Consider the following 23,451-nt stretch of genomic DNA (forward strand, 5'->3'; position numbering starts at 1 on the left):
CAATTTCTGAATTGTGAAAAACTAATTTCATATTTCAAATACAGTGCATGTGGCTCTTAGCTTGCAAGTGGCATTGTTGTGAGAGGCAGGGTCTGAGTATGTGTGCGCACATTCGTGCATGCACACAGAGGGTACTCATAGAGAGGGTAGAATGGTCTAGAACTGCAACACCATTCTCATGTAAAATGAGCACATAATAGTGTCATTCTTAACAATATTTATTAAAACATATTTGATCTGTCTATGTACCTTTTATCCAGATCTCTGGAGAATGTTAGAATGAAGAGCTATTTCATAGCACATTAAGGAATATTTTGAACACTTCTTGCTGAGCCAGGCCTATCTCTGGATCAGAGTACACTTTCTGTGTTCTAAGCCTTAAATATCTGTAACTGTGGTTTATTGTATTAATTAGTAGGGGTGGGAAATAAGGCTTCTACAATATAATTTTAAAACTTCCCAAGGCTTATTGAATGATGAAACAGACTTTGCCACAGAGATGTGTGCATTTGTGAGATTTATACTGCCTTTTATAGGAATAAAATACTTACAGACCCATTCATAATTTTCAACATGTGCATGAGTAAACATATGTACAATAAAAAGAAAATTACATGCAAACAACCTTTAGTCATTGAGAGAGGCTTATACTAAACATCTGTATTTGGGGAAATCCTTACAAAAAGATATACATTAGGGAAAGAAGTGTGTGAAAAATATGCACGAATTGCCATGTGGAAAGAAAAAAACCCAAAGTCTTGCATCCTGATGCAAACAAAAAACAGAATAAAGAAACCTAGAGGGGTTGAGAGGAAAAATGAAATGGAGATTGTTCACATTCCCATTTCAGATTAGGTTAAATAAACTGGGTTGATCACACTATTTCTGTTACAAAGACACACCCTGAACCTGTCTCCCCCAAGTAGCTACTTCATCTTGTGTCATATCTAAATCCTAGACAAATAGGATCCTGGTGGCAACCATGAAGCAGATAATCTCTGTTTTATTCAACTCATGGTAAACAGTAACCAGAATCTGACTATGAAGGGAGATGAGAGATAACTTCCAAAGATCAACTTTATTGTTAGGCAGGACATTTATTATTGTTTACCATATATGAAATTATGAATCTCAACAGTGGTGTGAAAAGCAAAGAAATAACAGCATGCCAGCAAAGGCTCTTCTCAAATAAAATAAGATGAAAGCAAATGAAGCTGCACTAATTATCATGTGTAAGAAAATACTGTAAAGGATGAAATATTCAAAGTAGCAGAAAGCAGTACATAAAAAGAAAACAGACACAATCAATAGACACAAAATGACACAAAAGAAAGAATCCAAATGAAACAGTGCACACAGACAAGTGGAAATAACAGTGATATTTTAAATGTGCACCATTAATTACAAGTCATCATTTCACAGCTTGTGCCCATAAAGCCAAACTTACCTCAGGGGTTTTACTGGCTGGAGATGCTGAATATTTCAGCTGCTCTAAAGTCTTATTGTTTAGGGAGAGGTTCTGGGTGCAAGCCAAGCAGGTATTGGTACATAGATATGGCAACATGGAATGTGTAGAAATGAAACTGTGGTGCATTCCTGACGGGCCCTATTGGGTGCCGTTGTTATGCGCGAGGGGCGGTGCTTCCTGACGCACCTTGCCCCTCGCATGTAACAAGGGCGTCAAAATGGCGGCACCCTATACAGTTGGGCGCCACCATTTTGACTTGATGGATGCCTAGCATCCGCATGTCTCGGCGCCCTTGTGACGCCACAAGGGCACCATTGGCGCCTTGTGGTGTCACAACGGCGCCACAAGAAGAATCTGCTTTTTGCAGGTTCTTCTTGCTGCGCCGGGAAACCGCACAGTTTGTCTGCTGCAGTTCCCTGGTACAGCAAACACCGGCGCCGGCAGACCGCCCTTTTGGGTGATCTGTAAAGTGCCTGTGTTACAGTGGCAGAAGCTGGATCTTAAGGAGGGATAGGAAAGAATGTGCAAAACTCCTGTCTCAATAATCATAAACCTAAGCTGGGAACCACCAAACAAGCATCAGAACCCTGGTGGGCTTCCAGAGAACATTAAGCTAGGTAACACCATAAATCTGCTCTAATTTTCTTAGTAAGAATCTTAAAGGAGCCATTTGAGGTGCTATACCCTGTCCCCAAAAGAATTTCAGCAACTCTGATAGCTCCTTTAAATAAATATTTGGAAATATTTGAAAATTAACTGAAAAACATGTTTTTTTTGAGTGTTGAGAAACTCTGATAGAATTATCTTGTACTAACAAGACTCTTCACAGTTCATGATTTCTTGTGTGCAAAATTTGCACATGGTTGTTGTACACACACACACAAAGCATTTTCTGTACAGGAAATTTATTTTATTTTATTTTATTCTTTTTCACAGGAACCAGATCATTCTACATGGAAAATAATTTTTCTCCACAGAACCCATTTCCTATGTAGAAACAATCACATGCAAATGTTATGCAGAATGAGTCCAGAATTATGAATGAAAACTATATGGTTTTTGAAGACTTTTCTGATGCTGGAAAAAATTACTAAAACCACTCCTTGTTTTCTTTAAGAAGAAAATGAGCAAGTATTGCATGCCTGCTCAGTTTATAAAACACAGTATGATAAAGATACCAAGCCACAGTAGTTGTGAGCAGAAGTGACTTGTTTGTTCTTATCATCAGTGAGATCCACCCCAGACAGTTCTGCCAAACAGAATCTTTTCTACAGCTTGTGCATTTATATTTTTTGACTATCACTCTCAAAATCAAATGGCTGGGTGAGTGTGGGAACTCCAGTCCAAAAGGTAGGCTCTGGGTTTTCAGTATAAAATTGTTCATATGATCAGAGCAATGTTGGATTCTATTAACTACTAGAAACGAGGTCGTTCTTTTTCCTCAAAAATAATCATATTGGTTCTCCAGAAGAAACAGGAAAGGGAAAACACATCATTGAGAGTAATGGGACAAAAGCCAGGCTTCCTTCTTTATCAACTTGAATGGCAACAACAACAATAAGAAATCCTCTTCTAGTTTGAACGGCACATTTCTTGTGGTATTCTGCCAAAAGCATTTATTCCCCAGAGTAATTAATAGCTAGATTTAGTTAGCAAGGCCTACATTCTTCCCCTAGGGCTTGGTTTCTGATTAATTTCCCTTATTGGCTATGCTATGCTGATTATTCTATAGTCCCATGGGTGAAGAGTGTCCCTACTTTAAATCTACAGCATAGATGATTCTGTTTTGTAAAATGTCACTTACAGAAAGTACAAAAGAGAAGGAGAAAAAAAAGCAAAAAGTGTTCAGCAGGTAAAGTATAATGTGAAGCAAATGAATATTTACAATTCATCTACATTGAAGTATATGAACTGGGGCCACCTTGGATGTTCTATGTGTATGTAAATGTGCTCTGAGATCCATATCATTACGTCAGCACATTCAGTTTCAGAATTGGCAGCATCAGTCACAGAGAAAGTGAAAGCAAAAAGAAGGGTGAACAGCATGTAATCTAGAGATGATGCTGGCATGATAGGAGATATTTAATATCTCCCCCCCTCCCAACATCCTGCCCTGATAGTTTGGTCCTTTCTTTGGTTATTGCAGTCCTGTGCAGCATTGTCTCCACTTTCTTTGCATTGTTTTAAAATGTTTACATTGCTTATTTAAACTAGGGATATGAATTGTTGCTGTTCATATAGTATTCTTGGTTTTCTTGATTTAGCTCAAATATTTATGAGCTTTGAAATCTGGCACCTATTTGACTGAGGTGTGAGAATTTGTAAATACTTTATTTGCAAAAGAAGTAATGAGGAGGGCATTTGGATGAGAAAATGGATGTTGAGAATTTTTTCTCTTTTTTGTATGTTTTGTGTTTTGCTTTTCGAGTTTTTTTTTTTGCTTATGTAATAAAAGTAACAATGTCTCAACCATTTATTTTAATTGTGTGAGTCTCAATCAAGGAAATTTGAATCACTTCACTTGGCTGCAGGAGGAGAGAGTAACAGCGAGGAATTCAATTCTAAAGATAAACATAGCCCACCATTCCTTGTTAGACAATGTGGAAAGGAAAGACAGTTGAATGTTTTATGGAACTCTCCAGTCACCTCCAAAAGATCCATTGTCACTCCATTGGGCTGCAGGAAAGAAAGGGGAGAGAAAATTCCACTGTAAAGATAAACATTGGCCATCCTGTCTTGTTAGACAATGTTAATGGAGTTTTTTGTTTTACATTGCTAATTGCAGGAAGAGTTAGGGAGGATAAGCCAACTGAATGCTTTATAACCTTCATTCTTTGAGAAGTTGTCAGGAATTGTACACTTATAGCTGAACTGAAATATTTCGTACTCCACAGAGGAGCAAGAATAACAACATTTCTTTCCTCTCTTGAGACAAGGGAAGAATAAAGAGATAAATTTACATCACTAATTTACACGATTTTTCAGATTTATTACTGGCCACTCTGCTAGAGACTCTCCCAGATTGGAAAGGGAAGCTAAGGACCACAAACCTTTGGAAATACAATACTTTACTGTTTTAAATTTGCTTTTCCCACTGTGACAATCAGTGACAAATTTTAAAAGACAAATAAAAGTTGTTCTAGAGAACATTCAGGGATAACTAGGCACAAGGTCTCCAAACAGCTCAAGACTGAGAAATTGATTGCACATGAGGAAACTGTGAGCATTCCAAACTTAAACTCAATGTTTGGAATTTCTACTGCTAACAGTTTTGCATCTTTGCTATAGAAAATAAACCTCTATCTGAGCCCTTGGAAATCTCTGGCAATTATTTGGCTGTTTTTCAGGAAGAAGCATCCTTACAGTCAAATGGTCTTGTTCTTGAGAAATTACTTATTTATTGAGAAGAAGCAACACAGTGAATGACAATCATGCCCCCCAGACTATGTGACAAAATAATGCCTTTTAACACTTATTTGATTATTTCACACAGAACAAACAGTTTTAACAATGAGTTTGGCTCAGTCTAATAATACAGGCTTCAAAAAGGAGGGAAATTGGTGAGCAAAATCAGCATAAATGACTCTGAGTGTAGTTTGCTAGTAACTCTAAAGGAGCTGGAAAAAGGAAACTGCAATAGCATCTTACAAGTAATCCAAACCATGCTGCAAATTTTTATAACAGAATAAGCCATGACAGATGGCTGCCTTATGGAGGGATTGTATTTTCTCTCAGCCAGCTTTTACATGTACATCCTCATGGTATTGATATGCTTGCTGTATAGTGGCTCCCAAGTGTATTTTCGCATAAGAGAATTTTGGTAACATCTGAACAGTTTACAATCCCTCTTACACTGTGTGCAAATTTTGAATAATACCAATCTGGGAGTTTTGAGACTTAGCTATTACAGCTTTAATTTGTATTGGGTTACCTGCAAGGCCATGCTGTCATCTAGTCCACCCAAGACTTCTAGCATTTAACAGAAACACAATTTGCTGACCTAAGTGAATCAGTTAAGAACATGTTTCAATGACTTGGCTGAACCACTACTGAATGTAGTATCCATTGATGAAATCTTCATGCTGAGAAGGATCTAGATGTGGGAGGGTTCTATTGATGCACTAGGTGCAATAAATGAGAATGACTTGATAACTAACACAACCCTTGGGGCCAAAGAGAGTTAGCAATACCCCCCTCCCCCCCGCCCAGTGTGAATTCCAAATAAAAGGAATCCATGGATACTTGTGATGACACAGACTTGACTACACCAGTCTGACAATTACACTATTTAGGAATGTTATGGGTTTAGGAAATAAGTTCCCTGATGCAGATTGTGGCCTTTCTACATTTATCTCAGTCACAAGTCAACATTCAAACACTGGCTGGTTCTTTCCATATATATATATATATATATATATATATATATATATATATATATATATATAGGCCCTCTTCATGAAGAACATACATTTTCATTCTTTCATTGTATAAATATCTATTTTCCACTTAGCTGATCAAAAAATGAAGATCCCAATGGCATTTAGAATAGTTTATCTGAAACACTTATCCTTCTGGAGTGTCAGTATCCCTACACAGGGCTCCAGCTGCAGGAAAACTTTAATGATAAATTAGGGCTGGATTGAAACAAATGGAGGATACTCTCAAATCACACCTGTTGCTAGGGTTTCCTAGATATAAGAATAAAAAAGCCAGGTCTGTGGTTTCTAGAAATCTTCTCCTTGCACCTTTTGTAATGCCTTATGGAACTCATCATGACATGAATGTGTTGGATACCCATAAGATCATATGGCAGTTTCTGCCAGTCTCTTCCCTGGTGTTCAGAGGTTTAAATGCTTGAAACAACAGGCTTAAAAGTGATTGTTTCCTTTGTTACTGCCTTTCAATTTTGAAACGTTTCATTCCCCATGCCCTTCTTAAAATCTAAACAGAATTCATGTGGGTGAACAGAGAACATGATGGTCAATCAATCCTTCACACATTTGAGAGTACTAGTTTTAAATCCATTTATCATGACATTTAGACTCTAATTTAGATATTTTACATGATTATCCAACCATTATTCAAAAATCTTAGACCCAAACTGGTTTGTAACAAACAATTTAATCCCAATAGAGTAGTAACCAATAGATGGTTTGATCATGAATGTAAAGGTGCCCAAAATGCATTAATAGATCACTCTTGACAGGCACTTAGCAACAATAATTCTACTTCATCTGACAGTTTAACTTCTATGAGAGTATTTTATAAGGCACTTTTAAAACAGAAAAACACACATATGCTAGGACACAATAGAAGCAATTAGTTCTAGCTGTTGTGGGAAAGAATGAGAAGCAGTTTTGGGATATAATTTCTACTGGTAAGGTCAGACCTATAATCATTGAGCAGATTTCATCATGTCAATTGTATATTAATTTTAGCAGACTTTATGGAGCTAAACCTTCAGGTAACCATCCATCTATAATTTCTGAAAATACTTGTTTGCCTTATTGGTCTCCCATGTCAGTGTCTGAGATTTAAAAATGCTGATTGAAGATTTCCCTCTGGGCAAAGCCCCAGGAGAAGATATGATGCTTCTGTAAATACTCAAATACGTTCCTGAGTGGTGAAGCCCCAATATTTGCCAAAGTGTTTACTGAGATTAACAATACAGGTATAATTCCAAATGGACTGGAAACAGTGTAGTTGCTCCTATTCACAAGAAGGATGACAAGCAAGATTCCAATGATTAGTCTTCTCGACCTTGGAAATTATTACATTGTATTTAAAGTGGTGTGTGTTTGCCATGGCTCCAATGTGTCTTTGGCAAGGGCAGCTTCAAGCTTCCCCTTCCTGGCTGTTTGTTCTGGCAATTAGTCTGTAGAAATTATGCAGTTTGGCACTGATTTAACTGCTGTGGCTCAATGCTATGTAGTCTTGAGATTTGTAGTTTGCTGTGTCAAACTATATGCTATCTCACACAGAAGGCTAACCACTTCAAAAAGCTATAAATCCTGCCATTCTATAACATTGAGCTATGACAATTAAAGTGATATGAAGCTGCATTATTTCTGCAATGCAGATGTTCCTTAGAGTCAATGGAGATCATAGCATTGAATTTAAAATGAATTATCCCCGACAAGATAGTCACATTTAATTTTAAAAGCAGGTGTTATTGCATGCAGCTGTTGCTGGGCAAGTGCAACCCATATGCAACCTGGATTCCAGCCGTACTTATCCAGTGGCTTTTGAAAAGCAGGAGACTGCCATTTTTGAAAAGCCTCTGGATCTAAAACTAGATTATTTCTGCAGTGTGGTTTGGACCTAAGCTATACAGTACATCCCAATTGAATAAGCTGGAGGATTGGGAATCTGCTCACCAGTTGAAAAGGCTGGTTTTTGGAAAGCAGAATATATCATTTAACTCACTATTTTTTAACTCAACTATCTTTTTAACTTGACAAGGAATTGTCTGTCCTACCAAATATTTATTTTTTGTTAACTTAGTAGCAGCTTTTGACTCAAGTGGTAGACACCTGTTGTGGCATAAACTGGATAACTCTAATAAAGATAGTTGCCAATTGTTTTTAACAAGGAATTCTATTTCAATAGGACTGCTAGAATAAGACTTGGCATTTCTATCTCATTAACTTATCCTACCTCAAGTAATAAAGAAACAAACAAGGATGTCTGTTGGCTCCATCACTTTTTAATTCATACCTGAATGCCATAATTCTAGCACTGTCTGGCCCAGAACTTTTCACCTTCAGTTGAGTCGAAAACAGTTTTTGTTCTTTTATGCACTGATGATATGGTTTCAATTTCACTTACTTCTATAGGTCTGAGAATACTGCTGTCTAAACTCAGTGTATTTTGTTCTAAAGAAATGCTGAACATTAACTATACTAACTAGATTACCGTACTACACTCTTATAGTCTTGTGACCATTGGTAGACCATCAAAAATGAGAATCACCATCCCCTTTGTTTTGCCACATTAACGCACTACACTGTTATAGTGCTGCTATTCCACATTAACTGTTCTGACTGCCTCCTGTTGCATTCTGGGATTTGCAGTTGAGGAAAGGCCATTTATAATTCTCAGCCAGAGAGCTCTTAGGCCTCACTGAACTACAAGCCTCAGAATCCAACAGGAGGCAGCCAGAGCAGTAAAAGTGGAATAGCAGCACTATAACTATAAGAACTATAAGAGTGTAGTGCGATAATGTGGCAAAACAAAGGGAATAATGTTTGGGAAAAGACATTCCCATTGCTGATGGTTTACCTATGATCACAAGACTGAACAATGCCAGGAATTGAATTACCTTGGCATTCATTTTACAGAAAACCTCTCCTTGAAGCCCCATACAGAAGCTACTAGAGTAGTGGCTTCAAGATCTATTGTCACTATCCTTAGATTTTACAGCACTGCATGGAGTTGCCTGGTTGTTCCAGCCCTGATAATATTTCAGAGTAAAGTCATTGCCTAGATCTATTATGGCACCCCTGTTTGGGGATGGGATGGCTCTCAGATGGCTCAGCTGGAGGCCCTTCAGAATACATTTCTCAATAAGCTGTTAATATTTGCACCTGGCACTTCTGCAGCTCTGGTTCTCACATTCATTTTTTTAATTACTGGAGAATTTTAAATGATTCCTCAGTCAGGGTTTTCCCCAAGTCATGTTCTGAACAGTTATCAAACTGCAAAGTTTGGAGTGCAAGATATCACAAGGTGCTTCAATCATATCCTTTTCTGCTTGACAATTTTTATATCTTGAATTCAAAAGAAAAATTTCATTGAATATATTTTTGTATTAAAGTGCCCAATTGGACAGACAAGCTATTAATAACTCCAATTTTTCAAAATGCTATAAACTCTATAGATTTGATCATCAAAGGGCTGCTTACTTGGCAAAGCTTACATTCCCAAAACTTAGGCAAGCTTTTGCAGCCCTTCACTTTCAAACCATGCCTACAGCTATGATCAATGACAAATATCCCCATATACCTTTGGCCCTCCATTTGTGTATTTGTGAGGCTCCAGTGACCAAATAATAATAAAAAAATATAATAATAATAAATCTTTATTTTTATATCTCTTTTCCTAGGAGATCAAAGCGGTTGAGTATGTGCCTCATCATTTGGTTTTTCCTTCATTATGTTCTAAACCAAGAACCATGTTTGTGGGATCTATGCTGTCTTACCTACATTCTAATATCATCCCAGAAAAGATTTTATGTCTCCTGGCTGATACTGACTCTATGGTAACTCTCTAGTTTGCTCAGTTTGCTCTGGCAGCAATGAAAATTCAGGCAGGATTTATCTGATACTGCAGTTTGTTTGCCTTGGGAGTACTCTTATCTAATCATAACACTGCTATTTTTATGTTCAGTGTGTTTTAATTGTATTGACTTTTTTTAAAAAAAAATGTTCAAGATCCAAATGCTATTTATTGTCTGTTACACTTTTATCTTGTTGCACAATTATATTGTACTTATTTTGTATGCAAATAGCTTGAGCATAAGTAAACTACTACTATATGCACTCCATAGGTCATGGCTGCTTTGTGGCCCTGGTTTTGTTTGCCTTCTCCCATCTATGAGCCCAGTCTAGACTAAAGCCCTTCCTGGGGCTATCCTGGATTATTTTTAATTGCATTTAGTCCTCTTGGAGCAGACATGTTTGTTTCATTCTACATCATTACCAAGATGTTTGGCCATATTTAATTAATCCCCCTTCCTATCTGCATGTATTTATGTCAATGTTCATGCATGCAAAATCTCACACCTAGTCAGACAATTGCTCTCTGATTTGTTATCATCTGTTGGCATGCCCCTCCTTGATAGTTTGGCTTCTGAGGATGAAGCATATCTACTCAGAGGTCCCCCATTGGGGTCCAGACTCTGCTGATGAAGCTGAGCCCTTCTCCAGCTCAGTCTGACAACCACTTCAGTGATCCACAGAAGGGGGAGGTAGATGAGATAGCACCTCAAGAAAAAAGAAGGCATTGGCATCTAGAGCAGACCCAGCCATTTCCCACAGGTGAAGCGAGAGGCTTTGTGGATGCAGCAGGGAAATGCCCTCCTCAAAGAAAGGTGAGGCTGAATCAGTGTGGTTTATAAGGCAAGGGCTTTCCCCCTTTCAATGGCTGGAAACAATTGAATTGCTTTCTGAAGCCCATATTTACAGGGAGAGCTGACCCTACAGTTTATGACCCTGGACTGTTCCTTAACCTTCTTTTCTGTGAATGGTGCATAGGATTTCTGGATCCTGACCTTTTGATTGGTTGGCATTCGATTCTGCTTGCTCCTTTGGCTTCTGATCTCCTGGCACTCTGCCTGCTGGTGCAGGATGAGGACTAGACATCTTTGGACCACTGATCCACATATCTGGACCATTAATTTGTGTGTGCCCCATACCTCTTGCCATTTTCCTGCTGCTGTACCCATCACCATTGGCATTCCAAACGCATGCAATCCCGCCTGCAGACACATAAATAAAGCAGAACTTGCCCCCATAACCCTTTGCTGCAGAATGTATGATTCTTCACAGACACTTGCAACGTGGAAACACTGTTACAAAGGAACTATTCTCACCACATATGCAGAAAATGGTGTTCTTTCTCATAGATTTTACTTTAGCGAAGTATTTCTTCATAGTTTATTTGTACTCATTTGTAATACTTTCCCTAGCTTTGGTAGTTCAGCCTCAGGTGCTGTGGGATGTTCCACTTGTGTCCAAACATGCAGGATGCTCTTGATTTCATTTTTCTTACAGGTTGATCCATTCCTCCTGCAGCAACAGTTTTCTTGTCCCCAAAGCAAAGTTTATTTAGATGCAGCAGCTTCATGGGCTATAAAGCACAGCTCATTGTTATGAAGTAGCTTCCTGGGGTGTCACCTGGTCCTAACATCCTTATTCTTTCCTGCTGTAAGGACAATATATGGGACACTGGCAGGCATACACATGAGCATGCTTAAAAGCTCAACCACAAAATATGGTGATGATGATGATGATGATGATGATGATGATGATGATGATGATTTTGGCAGTGTAGTGTCCTATTATTTAATCCTCATTGTTCTCCTTGTAGAGGCTGAGGCACTAACTGGATCATGAAAACTTAGAAGTACCAGAAGGGGTGGTGAATCATTGGGGAGAGGCAGAGAGTAAGCGAAACAGTGAGAAAGAGAGGGGGCACAGTGGATGGGTGAACTATAATGTGTGTGAGAGAGAGGGAGGAAGAGAGAGAGAGGAAGAAAGAGAGAGTGTGTATGTTTGGCTGTGTGAATGAGATGTGTGAAAGGCAGAGATCAAGACCATCACCATACCTTCTGTACTAAGATTCTCAAGAAAGAGAGAGAGAGAGAGAGTGAAACAACATGTGATATTTATGTTCAGAACAGGAGGAGGAGGAGGAGCAGTAGCAGTTTTTGTCTACTGCAAACATGCAGCACCAGGGAGCTACCTCTAAGGAACTATGTTAATCAGCACCAACCACAAAGTTGGTTCATTCATGTCCTACAAATGGCGACATAGATGTCCTGTGGTATTAGTGAGAAGGTACAAGAGTCCCTTGTGTTATTATTACTATTTTAACTGGTTCTTTCTTCTTTGGTATACTGACAATGCAAGTTAAAAGGAGTACATGAGGAAGGTAACATTAGCCTATTTCTCTTCAGACTGTAAGATAAGCTCTGATGTTTCAAAGAATTCCTGATGCTTCTCTGTAGAAAAGCTGGGGAGGGAGGGGGAGGATTAAGCCTTTGGTAATACCAGTTTTTAATGTGAAGGAGGAAAAAAAACTGGAAAGGACTGAGAATAAGGGATTAAGGAGACAGATCACTGCAAAAAATCTCACTTCCTATATTTCCCTTGAGAAGTCAGTTCCAACATCACAAATGAACATGACAAAGGGATATAGTGGTGTGTGTGTGTGTGTGTGTGTGTGTGTATGCGCATGCACTCACACACTTTAAAAATGGAATTCAATATTACTTTACAAAGGTACTTTGTTCAAAACCTTTGTTCATTATAACTGTTTTCTTTCCATTTGTGTGCCATGATCAACAAAATAAAAGATGAGAATTTGACTTAATGTAACATGATCACCAAAACTGACACCAGGTGTGTGTGTGTGCGTGCGTGCGTGCGCGCGCGCACATATGTCCACCCATATGTGTGTGCTGGCTGGCTGGAGGTTTGTGTCCAATGTCTACAGGCAGATTGTGGTGTAATGGATCTGCTTCAGTTATTAATCTGAATTTTCAAATGAGACACTTAAGATGATGAACATAATTTGGCGGTAGGTGTTAGCACCTTGGATAGCTGTTTTCAGCATTGGAATAAAATGTGGAGTTGTATGCCACCAGTCATTACTGCCTATGACACTCTAACATGCAAACATCCCCACCATCATGAAGGGAATGTTTAGAAGTATTTTATCGAGGGATTAAATTCTTCACACATTTTTTTCCCCTCAAAGGAAGCAATAAGTTATTTTAGGAACTCTCCCGACCCCTATAAGAAAGCCTTTGAAAACTGCAGTTTGCAAAAACTATTTGCAGTTCAGGTTTTTTGTTTGTTTGGTTGGTTTTTGTTTGTTTGCTTTTGTTTTTGGAAGGGATCTGTGAAAATAGCACAGGATATTGTGAGGATTGTGAGGATTCTTATTTGTCCACAATTCTCCTCATCGTGGTTTCCTTGACACTTGAGAAACATTTTTTTCTACTATGTTTGAATGGGGCTTTTTTGCATTCTTTCCATCCCTACATTCATCATGTCCCTGATGTTTTAAACAGATCAAACATGTAATAAGAAGAGAGGGCAGTGAAATTTGGTATGAGAAAGAAAGTGGGCTTGGAGCAGCTAACAATTAAAGAGTACACTTAACATAGAAATCAAATCATAAAAAGATATAATTTTACAAATGTCATTGTGTACCAAGATTGTCCAAATCCACTGCAGTATTCTTTATGCAGTGTAAGAGTGTTCTCAGAAGGGGCTTTGGTAGAATGAAAGTATTTTCTTTCTTGTTCCTTCAGGCGTTGCTTGCCTACTACTTAACCAATTAAAGACAGTAGAGTCCAGGTGGTAATCAACTCAGTATGAAATTGCTTTCATGCTATAATTTTGATAAGTGTTACATGGTAATTACCACAGTAACAGTAGCATTAACAGCAAAGATAACTGACAGTGCTGACTGACCCCAGGCCTAGATAACTCTGTGTATTACCTTGCACAGAAGGAAGAGCAGCATATCCCAATTTATACATCTAAGTATATGTAGAATCTAATCCCAGCAGAACGTGGCAGTTAGTTGTTTGTCTGTATTGATTTTTTTTTACTAAAAGCATGGCCATTGGGGGCTTTGGTGAGTTGTCACCCAAAAATGTAAATCTTTGACACTTTGAATCCTATTCATGATTGTCAGAAGCACTGGTTTTAAAGGATTTAATCCTGGAGTGTACACAACTTGACATCACTAAACAACAGTTTTCAGTGATGCATTTCTATTTCTGTTCCAAACTTTTCATCTTTGATAAATAGTGGATAAAATTTTCCATATGAAAACAGTGTCCACACATCACTTGCAGGTGATATGTAGACACAAGGAGGTTCCAAAGTCCAATAGTTCTGGGGCTGCTGTTCTTTTTGCTATGAAGAACAGATTCCCATACACACAAAAGGCCTACTTACCATGTGAATTTGTGCGGATTTTTAGGTGTACCTTTGCATCAAATTTAACACATGAAAATCCAGGATTTTTTTGTTTCACTCTTCCTACTTTATTAACATTATTATTTATTTTGTAAATAAGCATAATGACTGTCATAATTCCAAACATGTAAAAATGTGATGGTAAGCATGGAAGGTGGTGAAAATAATCCTGAAAGCTTGATTACATAAAAATTACTAACTTTGGTCCAACTCCAACAAAACAGGAGTATGTCATTCATTGGCTCCTTGGAGCTAATACAATCAACCTTCTCCTCTTAATTTTTGTGGGGGCTGAATGAAATCCATCCAAACTAAAAAAAGATTCAATTTGTTCTATCGTGGTAAGTTAAAACTCAATAGGAGTCAATTGGTTTAAGCTACCAGGGTTATGAAGGTTAGAGGATAGAGGATAGAGAGGAAAGAGGGCATTATGTGAAGGGTTCATTCCCATTTTTGCAGTTGCATCTACAGGCCACAGTGATAGAATGTTATTCTTTGGTTACATTCTTGGGGAGAAAGTGATTAAAAAAAACAAGAATGGAAATAGATGGCTTTACAAGTAAAGATAATATCTCCTGCCTGCCCGCATTTCAAAAAGAACAATAACAACAACAACTAAAGCAGAAATGATCCCAGTCACCTCTTAAATGGTTAGGGTCGTCTATAGTTAGCAGCTGTTTTTGTTCACAGTATAGCATAATTCCAAATGTGTGTCAAAATAATGATGGCATCCATTGGCCATACTGTTTGCAGCTGCTCTTGTCTAAATGCAGCTGGGAATAGAGTTTATTTTTAATTTTCTAAAATGAATGAATGAATGAATGAATGAATGAATGAATGAATGAAGCCCACACAGCTTTTCTGGAAGAGACCTTGACTGTAAAATTACAACCCCCACACAGTCACATTCCCTGCCTCCCTGTTCATCCAGTCCAAAATCACTGACAAACCTGAAAGTTGTGGAACACCATTGGTTAAGGCACACATTTCTAATCCACACTTTATCTAAATTCTTTATGAAGGACTGAACTGCTAAGTAATATGTCCCTCCTCCTTTTAAGCTTATCATAGAATCAGAGAGACATAGGCCTGTTACAGACAGCCAAAATAAAGCTGCTTTGAGTCACAGTGGAGGTTTGGTGTTTCAATGATGCATGCATCCTAAGAGTCCAGAAATCGCACCAAAGCCACGCTCCAACCCTAAGGACTGGAGTGTGGCTTTGGTGTGGCTTCTGGACTCTTAGGACACATGCATCATTGAAACACCATACCTCCACTGTGACTCGAAGCAGCTTTATTTTGGCTGTCTGTAACAGGCCATAGAATCATGGAGTTGGGGGAGCCTCATGGACCATTATCCCTGTGTAATGCAGGATCTCCATCTAAGCATCTCCTGCAGGTAGCTGTCCAGCTTCTTTTTGAAGACAACTAGAGGAGACTCCACCATTTTTCTTGGCAATCGATTCTATTGCAATTGATTCTGTTGCCAAACCACTGTCACTGTCAAGGAGTGAGAAAGAAAAATTGATGTGAAGCATATATAGCTTGGAAATGGGGGAAAAGGAAAATTCAATTTGGATTCTTTATTTAAAAATAGTGTTGCAGTTGTCACAATGTTCAGGTTGTCAAGAGAAGGAGGGCTCTTTAAGAAAGACAAAGTTTGCTGGTCTAATATTTACATACTAATGAAAAAAAAAATCTAAAAGTAAATTTTGCAGTGCCCCCAGAAATATTACTGTTGAGTACAGTGCTCCTGCGTCATACGTGGGAAGCCGCACTGGAAAAAAGCCTCACACACCCTGGAAGAAGTAATGGTGCATGTGACTGTTGTGCATGTACTGTGGTGCACAGCAGCGCACGGTGCGCATGAGCCCCATTACTTACAATGGGGCTCGAGCTTCCGTTTTTTCTTTTACACGGGGGGAGGGGTCCGGAACGGATCCCCCATGTAAAGAAAGGGCACACTGTATTATGGATAAAGAACCGGATAGTAAATGTGGATTACTTCTCCTATAGATGACAGCAGCTACAAGAATATTGTCTGCTCAGATCTGGAAAGAGACAGAATCACTGATGATGGGTGAACGGACTAACAAGGTTGCAGACTTAGCCCACATTGTCGAGTTAACATGGGATTTCAAGGACATAGAAGATTTGAAAAATATTCAAAAATACTTTGAAAGTTTTGAAACCACTTATGGACTTTTCGAGTAACAATGCAAAAATTTGTGGTTATGAGTATTAACAACACTAGGAGGGTTGTATACTTGGATCTGTAAGGAGAAAATATTTTTTTCTGCATTAGATTGTTTTTCAATTATTATAGTTTTGATCAAAGAGTCAGAGCTTTAGCATTGTTTATTAGCTATAGTGTCATTCGGTGTTAGGTTCGTTTTAGTTTTAATTACATGTACATGTGTATCACTATATATGTATTGTATATGTATCTATTTTTTATTTTTATTTCTTTTTTAGGTTTATTTTTCTAACCTTTGATATTTTTTTAAAATAGTACATTTTTTGTGTATTGTTTTTGTTAAAAATTCAATAAAAGCTATTAGAAAAAAATAAATCAATTTTTGCATATGGATGTAGTCACATTAAAACAACTGAAGCTGCATAATCAGAACAAGGTCACGCATTTGTCCTGTGTCTTGGTTATGTTACCTTGTAACCAATAATAGAAATGTTTGATGGTAAGCAGCTTAATGTTACTCATCTCTTGATCTGTCTACAAACTATTCAATTCCTTATTTATAGCTCTGTGGGATTGTGTTATCATAGGATGTTTTCACTCACCCTGTGTATCTATGGAGTCTCCTTGCCAGTCATTGGGTACAGTGCTCCTTGAGGAAGTTTTTTTCCCCCTTTCCTTTTCTAAGTTTTTCTTTTGCCTCCATTTCTTGGTGGCTCAAGTTGCAGCCTCTAATGTGAATTAGCAAGAGGCCTGCAGCTAACAAAGGGGCAAGGGTTTAAGGTTTCCTTTAAATGGATCTCCAAGGAGGAATATATCCACTTCTTCCTTGTCCAATCAGCTGGTCCTGAGAGAGAAATCTCAGTTAGCTGATACTAGTGTGTCATTCCAACTTTTAATTCTCCCTCAAAGCCAGTTCTGTTGTGTATTTAAAGGTCAAATCGTGTCTGCCCTTTGGAAGGCTTTCAGGGAATAGAGCAGCATCACCTTACCACTTTGTCAAAATCTATGCTTTGGAACAGGGAGTCCTTCCAAATCAAGCAGAAATTGGTTTGGGCCTCCCCCAAGTGTGTGTGTGTGTGTGTGTGTGTGTGTGTGTGTGTGTATATATATATATATATATATATATATAACAATTTGACTGTCATCGCTGACTCTCATCAGAAACTAGCAAGCTGACCAAAGGAAAAGATGGGGAAAAGCACTATTTACATTGTGAGTTGCGATTCTAAAAACAGAAACATAAGGCAAGTGAAAATTGTAAAGGAAAATGTACAAAAATTAAAATTGCATTGATTAGTAGGTGACATCCAATTTTAACTGATTAAATCAACCAAACAACCAGCTTACCCCCCCTTTTAAAAATCCAAGTCTTTCTCTCCATAATTTTTCTTTGACATTTCAAAATTCATTTATACTAGTGGCTTTTCAAAACAGTATTGTCTAATATATGGCTTAAACATATTATTTTGTAATCTGTATACTGTGTTTTCAATGACATAAGGCACCTCAAATGCACTTTGAGCAGAAAAAAATAAACAAAAAAACAGATTGTATATTACAATAGTATAATCTGGTGCTTATATACCAACAAGTAAGTCTCACTGAAGCCAATATGACTTACATCTGAGATTCCATTCATCATCCCCACTACTATCACCACCATCAGAAAGAACATGAGAATTCCTCTGCTGGATAAGACTAGGAGGCAAAAAAGATGGGTGGAAGGGGCAGCTTGAAGCTGCCCCTTTTGAAGACAGATTGGGATCGCAGCAAACACACGCCATGGTCCCAAACTGCGTTGAAGCTACCCAACAAAGGAGTGTCAAAGATCTGCTCATTTTTGGGCTGCAAAATGCTGCCTTTTCCTATCCCACTCTGGCCCCATGGTGGCTTCAGAACCCTCCGATGGCTTGCAAGATGGCTTCAAGACATCTTGGGTTTGGTAGTGTCTAAATGCCATGCCCCCAAGCTGCTGGGAAGCCGGCTTTTAGAACCGGTCTGTTTTGGCTCTAATTCAGTTTTCTTTTTCAAAGAGCAGCTATGCATATATACATAGAAACAGGGCATAAAATGTGGGTAGTTCCATTTACTCTGTTGCTGTAGACTTTAGGACCTTGTCTAAACAACATAATTATAAATATTTAAGGCCACTTTAAAGTACATAACTCCACCAACTGAAAAGTGGTAATTGCAGTTTAGTGAGGCACTGTTAGAGAAGTCTAGTCACTTGAACTACAACACTGGGCCTCTCTAACAGATATTTTTTTTTAAATTAAAATTATAAAATAAATAAATAAATAAAAAAGATGGCAAACCCACCACAAAATATTACAGTTATAAAAATGGACAGTCAATAGTGCTACATATGTATAATCCTATATAAACTGAATGGTCTGAGAAACATCAAACCATAATGACAAGTGGCAGGATGGTGGGTAGACAGTTGTATTATGTGTGATACTAAATTAATGAAAGGAAGCCATTTTTCATATAAAAAGATTCTTGGTTTTGTTGTACTAAGATACATTTCATTTTATCTGATAGCTTCTCCATTAGCCATTGATCATAACAGGTAATTCTACGTTTCTCACTAAAACGCAATTTCCAGGATTCCTTCATCAACTCAAGATATTCATAAAAAATGTTATGGTTTATGGGCACCTAAACCATAACATCTGCTTACAACAAAGAAGACATTTTTTTATATATTTTGAGAACCCTGATTCTGAATGGACTTGGAAATGTTCTGTTTTAAAGCTTGTATCAATTAGCATACGCTTGTCAGCTACATTTTACTTGTCCTCCAATTTGGCTGTTATTTCACAAAATGAAAAGTACAGCTGTGAAGCAAAAGAAACCCATGCAAAATAAAAGAAAGAAGAGGATGCATATTTATCCATCTTAGTTTCTTCTTCTCACACGTGTTCCCCAAATTCCTTTTGACTTCATGAGAGAAAATCTATTTGTGCCTTTAAGTTTTCCATAATTGCTCAAAAAAGTGAACAGAAAAAAATATTTCATGGTAAATTGTTTTCCCTCCCCTCTCCAATCTGATCCCTTCAACTTAGGTTGCAGCTTCTCTGCAGTTGCATTTTACAAAACAAACAAACAAACAAATTAGCATGCACAATTGAGTGGCACTTAACTCTCATACTCTAGCATCATGGTGTGAGTGTTGCACACCAATGCCATAATCTTGCTTAAGTCAGCAAATACTGCACAGTCCTTGTTTGGAGGTCACATTCTGCTATTTCAGTTCAAAGAATGGCTGAAAAAATGTGTTCACGTTTATAGCGCAAGTAGAAAGCAGGCTCATACATAGATACATGCCACTGGGAAGACTGGCTGGGTGAATAAGCTATTACAAATATAACATATGGGGGTGGGGGACACTTTGAATTTACTTAACCTCAAATCATTAATGTCTGTGTCTTTATCTGCCAGTCATTAAAGTCCACAGTCATGGAATGCACATGTGTAATGAGTTTAAAACAGACTGCAGTATATGTAGGACATAACTCAGACTCATATAGGACATTGCTTGGATCTGCTACATGAATATATGACACTTCTGCTCTTGAAGTGGGTTATCATCTATTTCTCTACTTTCCCTACCTCACCTCCAAATAGTGGATATGTTGCTTCAAATCAGATACAGGTATGAAGAATGTAGCAGGGGAGAATTGGCATCAATGCATTTCCAAAAATATTCTTTAAAAACATAAACACAGACTGAATACAATTGCTACCCACCCCCATGACAGAGTTGGAGTGGGGACAGGCTGTTTCCAGCCCTCCCTGGAGAGGAGACAGGCTGATTAAAACAAAGTCACTACAGTTATGCCATGATGCATTTCAGTGAGCACCTTGGACACCGTTTGGGTGGAAGGGCTGTTTCTGGAACCAGCTCTTTAGGCCTTGCAACCTGGCAGGTGGTAGAAAAAATTGCCCTTAGGTCTGGCTTGGAAGATAAACCCCCTCTTTGATCTTTGCAGATTGGGAGAGGGACCTTTAGTTTAGACTTCTTGATGTGGGATGGTCAATGAATAACCCAGATTTTGGGTTATTGTTGAGACCTCAGGTCTCATCGTCCAACTAAACTGCAGAGGTGGTCTGACAGAAAGACACTGGCTGCAGCTTCTCCTACACTTGATTATTCTTTGAAATGGTTGCATTTCCATTTAAATATGTATAAATATGTCAATAAATGGCACTGCTTTATTCCCAATCTTGTGTCTATCTCATTATTTCTGGGGTTGGGCTGCAAGGCGCTTATGGCTACATAGCAGAGCTGAGGCATCTTGTCATATAGGACAAAAAAAAAATTATTGGAAAATTTCTCATCTAGAATAAGATGTTTTACTTTGCTAAAGTATGTCATGCTGTTTTGTGTCTCTCCAGTGAAGAGAAAAAATATTTGCAATCAGAAGGAAACAGTTTTGAAATACATCTTTTGTTTGTCATTCTTATTCCTCATGCTCTCCTGAATAATGTAGTGGGGGATAGGACATGCAATCAGGAGAGAGCTCTAAATACAAAGGCAGTAGATATCAAAGAACATATTAAGAGAGATAATAGGTATAGTTTAAAGGAAGGGAAGTGTGAGGAACAAAAGTTATTGAAAGAAAAACACTGTAAAGATCAGAAAGAAAAGCTGAAAAAGAGGTAAACAAGAGAATTCATATGACTGGTTATCAATAAGAAAATAATTAAAAATTCACAAGAAGAGTATTGCAATGTTGCATCAATTGTCAGAAAATGGCCCATGTTTGGCTAAAAGCCACCTTGGTGGTGTGTGATATATAAACACCATGGAGCTGGTGTGCCCAGAAACTGGCCCACATCTGAACACCGGCACAAATTCTGCAAGTCTTGTGGGCATGTGGTGTCTTGAGTCATGACCCTCAAGCCAGCTGAAAGCTGGCTTTTCATGCTGCTCTGTTTCACCCCTTAGTGTGCTAAACAAAGCCAGCTGTGTACTGGGGACGAGCTGAAAGAGGAGTGGAGGATTCAGGATAGATAAGCAAGATGGGAATACAGTTCTGGTCAAGCTAACTAAGGCGCGTTACAGACTGCCCAAAATGGGTGGTCTGCCGGCGCCGTCATTTGCTGCGCCGAGGAGCCCCAGCGGCCAAACCATGTGACTCCTCGGCACAGCAAAAAAGAAGCTGCAAAAAGCAGCTTCTTTTTGCGACCTGGAAGTGGCGCCGCAAGTGGCCAATGACGTCAAGATGGCGGCGCCCATGTAGAACGGGCACCGACATTTTGTATACGCTCCGCGTGTACTAGGGTTAGGAGCGTTTGGACAGGATGCCCCTTTATTACCCTAGTACGCGCAGAGCGCGTACTTTCCCCCCATGTGGAACAGGCCAAAGTCTAGCATTATGTCCTCTGTAGGCATTTGTGCTTTGCTTACACTCAATGTAGTGACACTTCTATGATCTGGATGTCTCATTACACTAGAGGCTAACCTAGTCTCTCCTATGAGGGCTAGCATGATGTGGTGGTTTGAATGTTGGACTAAGACTCTGGAGCCCACAAATCAAATCCTGCTCAGCCCTGGAAGCCCTGTGAGTGACCATGGGCAAGTCACACTCTCCCAAATTCAGAGAAAGTCAAAGGGAACAGCACTCTGAATAATTCTTGCTAAGAAAACCCCATGATCATGTCAATTTGTTGTTGTTTTTGTTGTTGTTAGCTCCCTCCAAGTCAACTTCAAATTATGGTGAACCTATGAATGAGAAACCTCCAAGACACACTGTCACCCTACTCAGATTTTGCTGATTTACAGCAATGATTTCCTTGATTGACTCTATCCATGTGGAAAACGGTCTTTCTCTTTTAGTACTGCCTTCTACCTTAGGAATCATTCTTGTCTTTTCTAGTAAATCATGCCATTTCTAATCTGTGGGCTATTGTTTTGTTTTCCATATTTTTGACAGATTTTAGTTAGAACTACAGTATATTCTGTTTCTGTAGCTTGAAGCAGCACTATTGGTATGACATCTGTTCATATCACTTTCTCCAAAGTGCTCTGAGTGGAACTTCCACTTCACTTTCTTAAACTGGAGGATCATCTTCATATAGTTATTCTTCAAATGAATCTGTTACCCTTTCAGGTCTTTTATATTGTTCTTGTTTCCATCAACTTTTTAGTTTGTTTTGGTCATGTAATGTGTTTTCCTGCTAGTTGTAGAGCTTCTCCACTCTTGATTTAAAATTTCCATTGATTTCATGAAACATGTGGAATAGGTTTCTTGTTCTTCCTTTATTTGGTGTTATCTTCTGATTCACTGCATTGATTATTATATTAGTTCTCCTTAACTCTGTGCACAAGTCATTGCACAGTTGCATTCAGGGTTCTTGGTCTATTTCTGTCACCTTTTCTTTTTTGACTTCTGTCCTTGACTCCTTGAAAAGTTTCATCTGTCAGCCGCTGAAGCTTATTTTTCTTTTTGGCTACATATCGTGTCTTTCTGCATTCTTCCCTAACAATGTCTCTGGCTTCAGTCCAGAGTTCATCTGATTCCTGGTCAATTAGGTTTAATAATGCAAATCTATTTTTCACATTGTCTATAAATTTTTGGGGGTCACCTCAGGGTCACCAAAAGTTGGAAATGATGTGAAGGCACACAACATGTCTCCTCTGAGTTTACTAGAGAAAACCCTAGGTTATATGTAATAACATTAAATAATGAGGCTAAGTCTCTCTTATTCCTGTGCGTCTTTTAAAGTTATCATGAAACCTTCCATTTGATAGCAAAGAAATAATAGGAACAAAGGTATCCCCCTCCCATTTACTGAACTTTAAATAGTGAGTTGCTATTTCTTGGTACATGTGCAAAGTTTTGCTGCAGGTTGAGGTAATGCATCTAGTCTTAGACATAGTTCCTAAATCTATGCAATTTAGCTGTCATTCACTTTCTTTTTTCATTTTTCTGTGTTTGTGTGTCTCTGTGTGTGACTGGATGCTTCTAACCAGTGCTCACTTTCCTTGATTTTGTGTTTTGTATGTCTCTGCCTTGGCTGCAGAATAGCAGTGGTGAGTTTGAAGTGACCTATTCTTTAAA

General features: G+C 38.4%; 1 protein-coding gene across 1 annotated transcript in view; it reads right to left on the minus strand.

The window, feature by feature from the left end:
* Positions 1-4,084: 4,084 nt before the first annotated feature.
* Positions 4,085-23,451, minus strand: part of LOC149319086 (uncharacterized) — a 59,840-nt gene continuing 40,473 nt past the window's right edge. The window contains exon 5 of the mRNA XM_089507960.1: positions 4,085-4,144. Coding sequence (XP_089364086.1) covers positions 4,095-4,144 — 50 coding nt within the window. The 3' untranslated portion in view covers positions 4,085-4,094. The remainder of the gene's footprint in view (positions 4,145-23,451) is intronic.

The sequence above is a fragment of the Sceloporus occidentalis genome, unplaced genomic scaffold (assembly GCF_023333645.1).
Source record: "Sceloporus occidentalis isolate IW3139 unplaced genomic scaffold, rSceOcc1.0.p SCAF_2, whole genome shotgun sequence".
Lineage (NCBI taxonomy): Eukaryota > Metazoa > Chordata > Lepidosauria > Squamata > Phrynosomatidae > Sceloporus > Sceloporus occidentalis.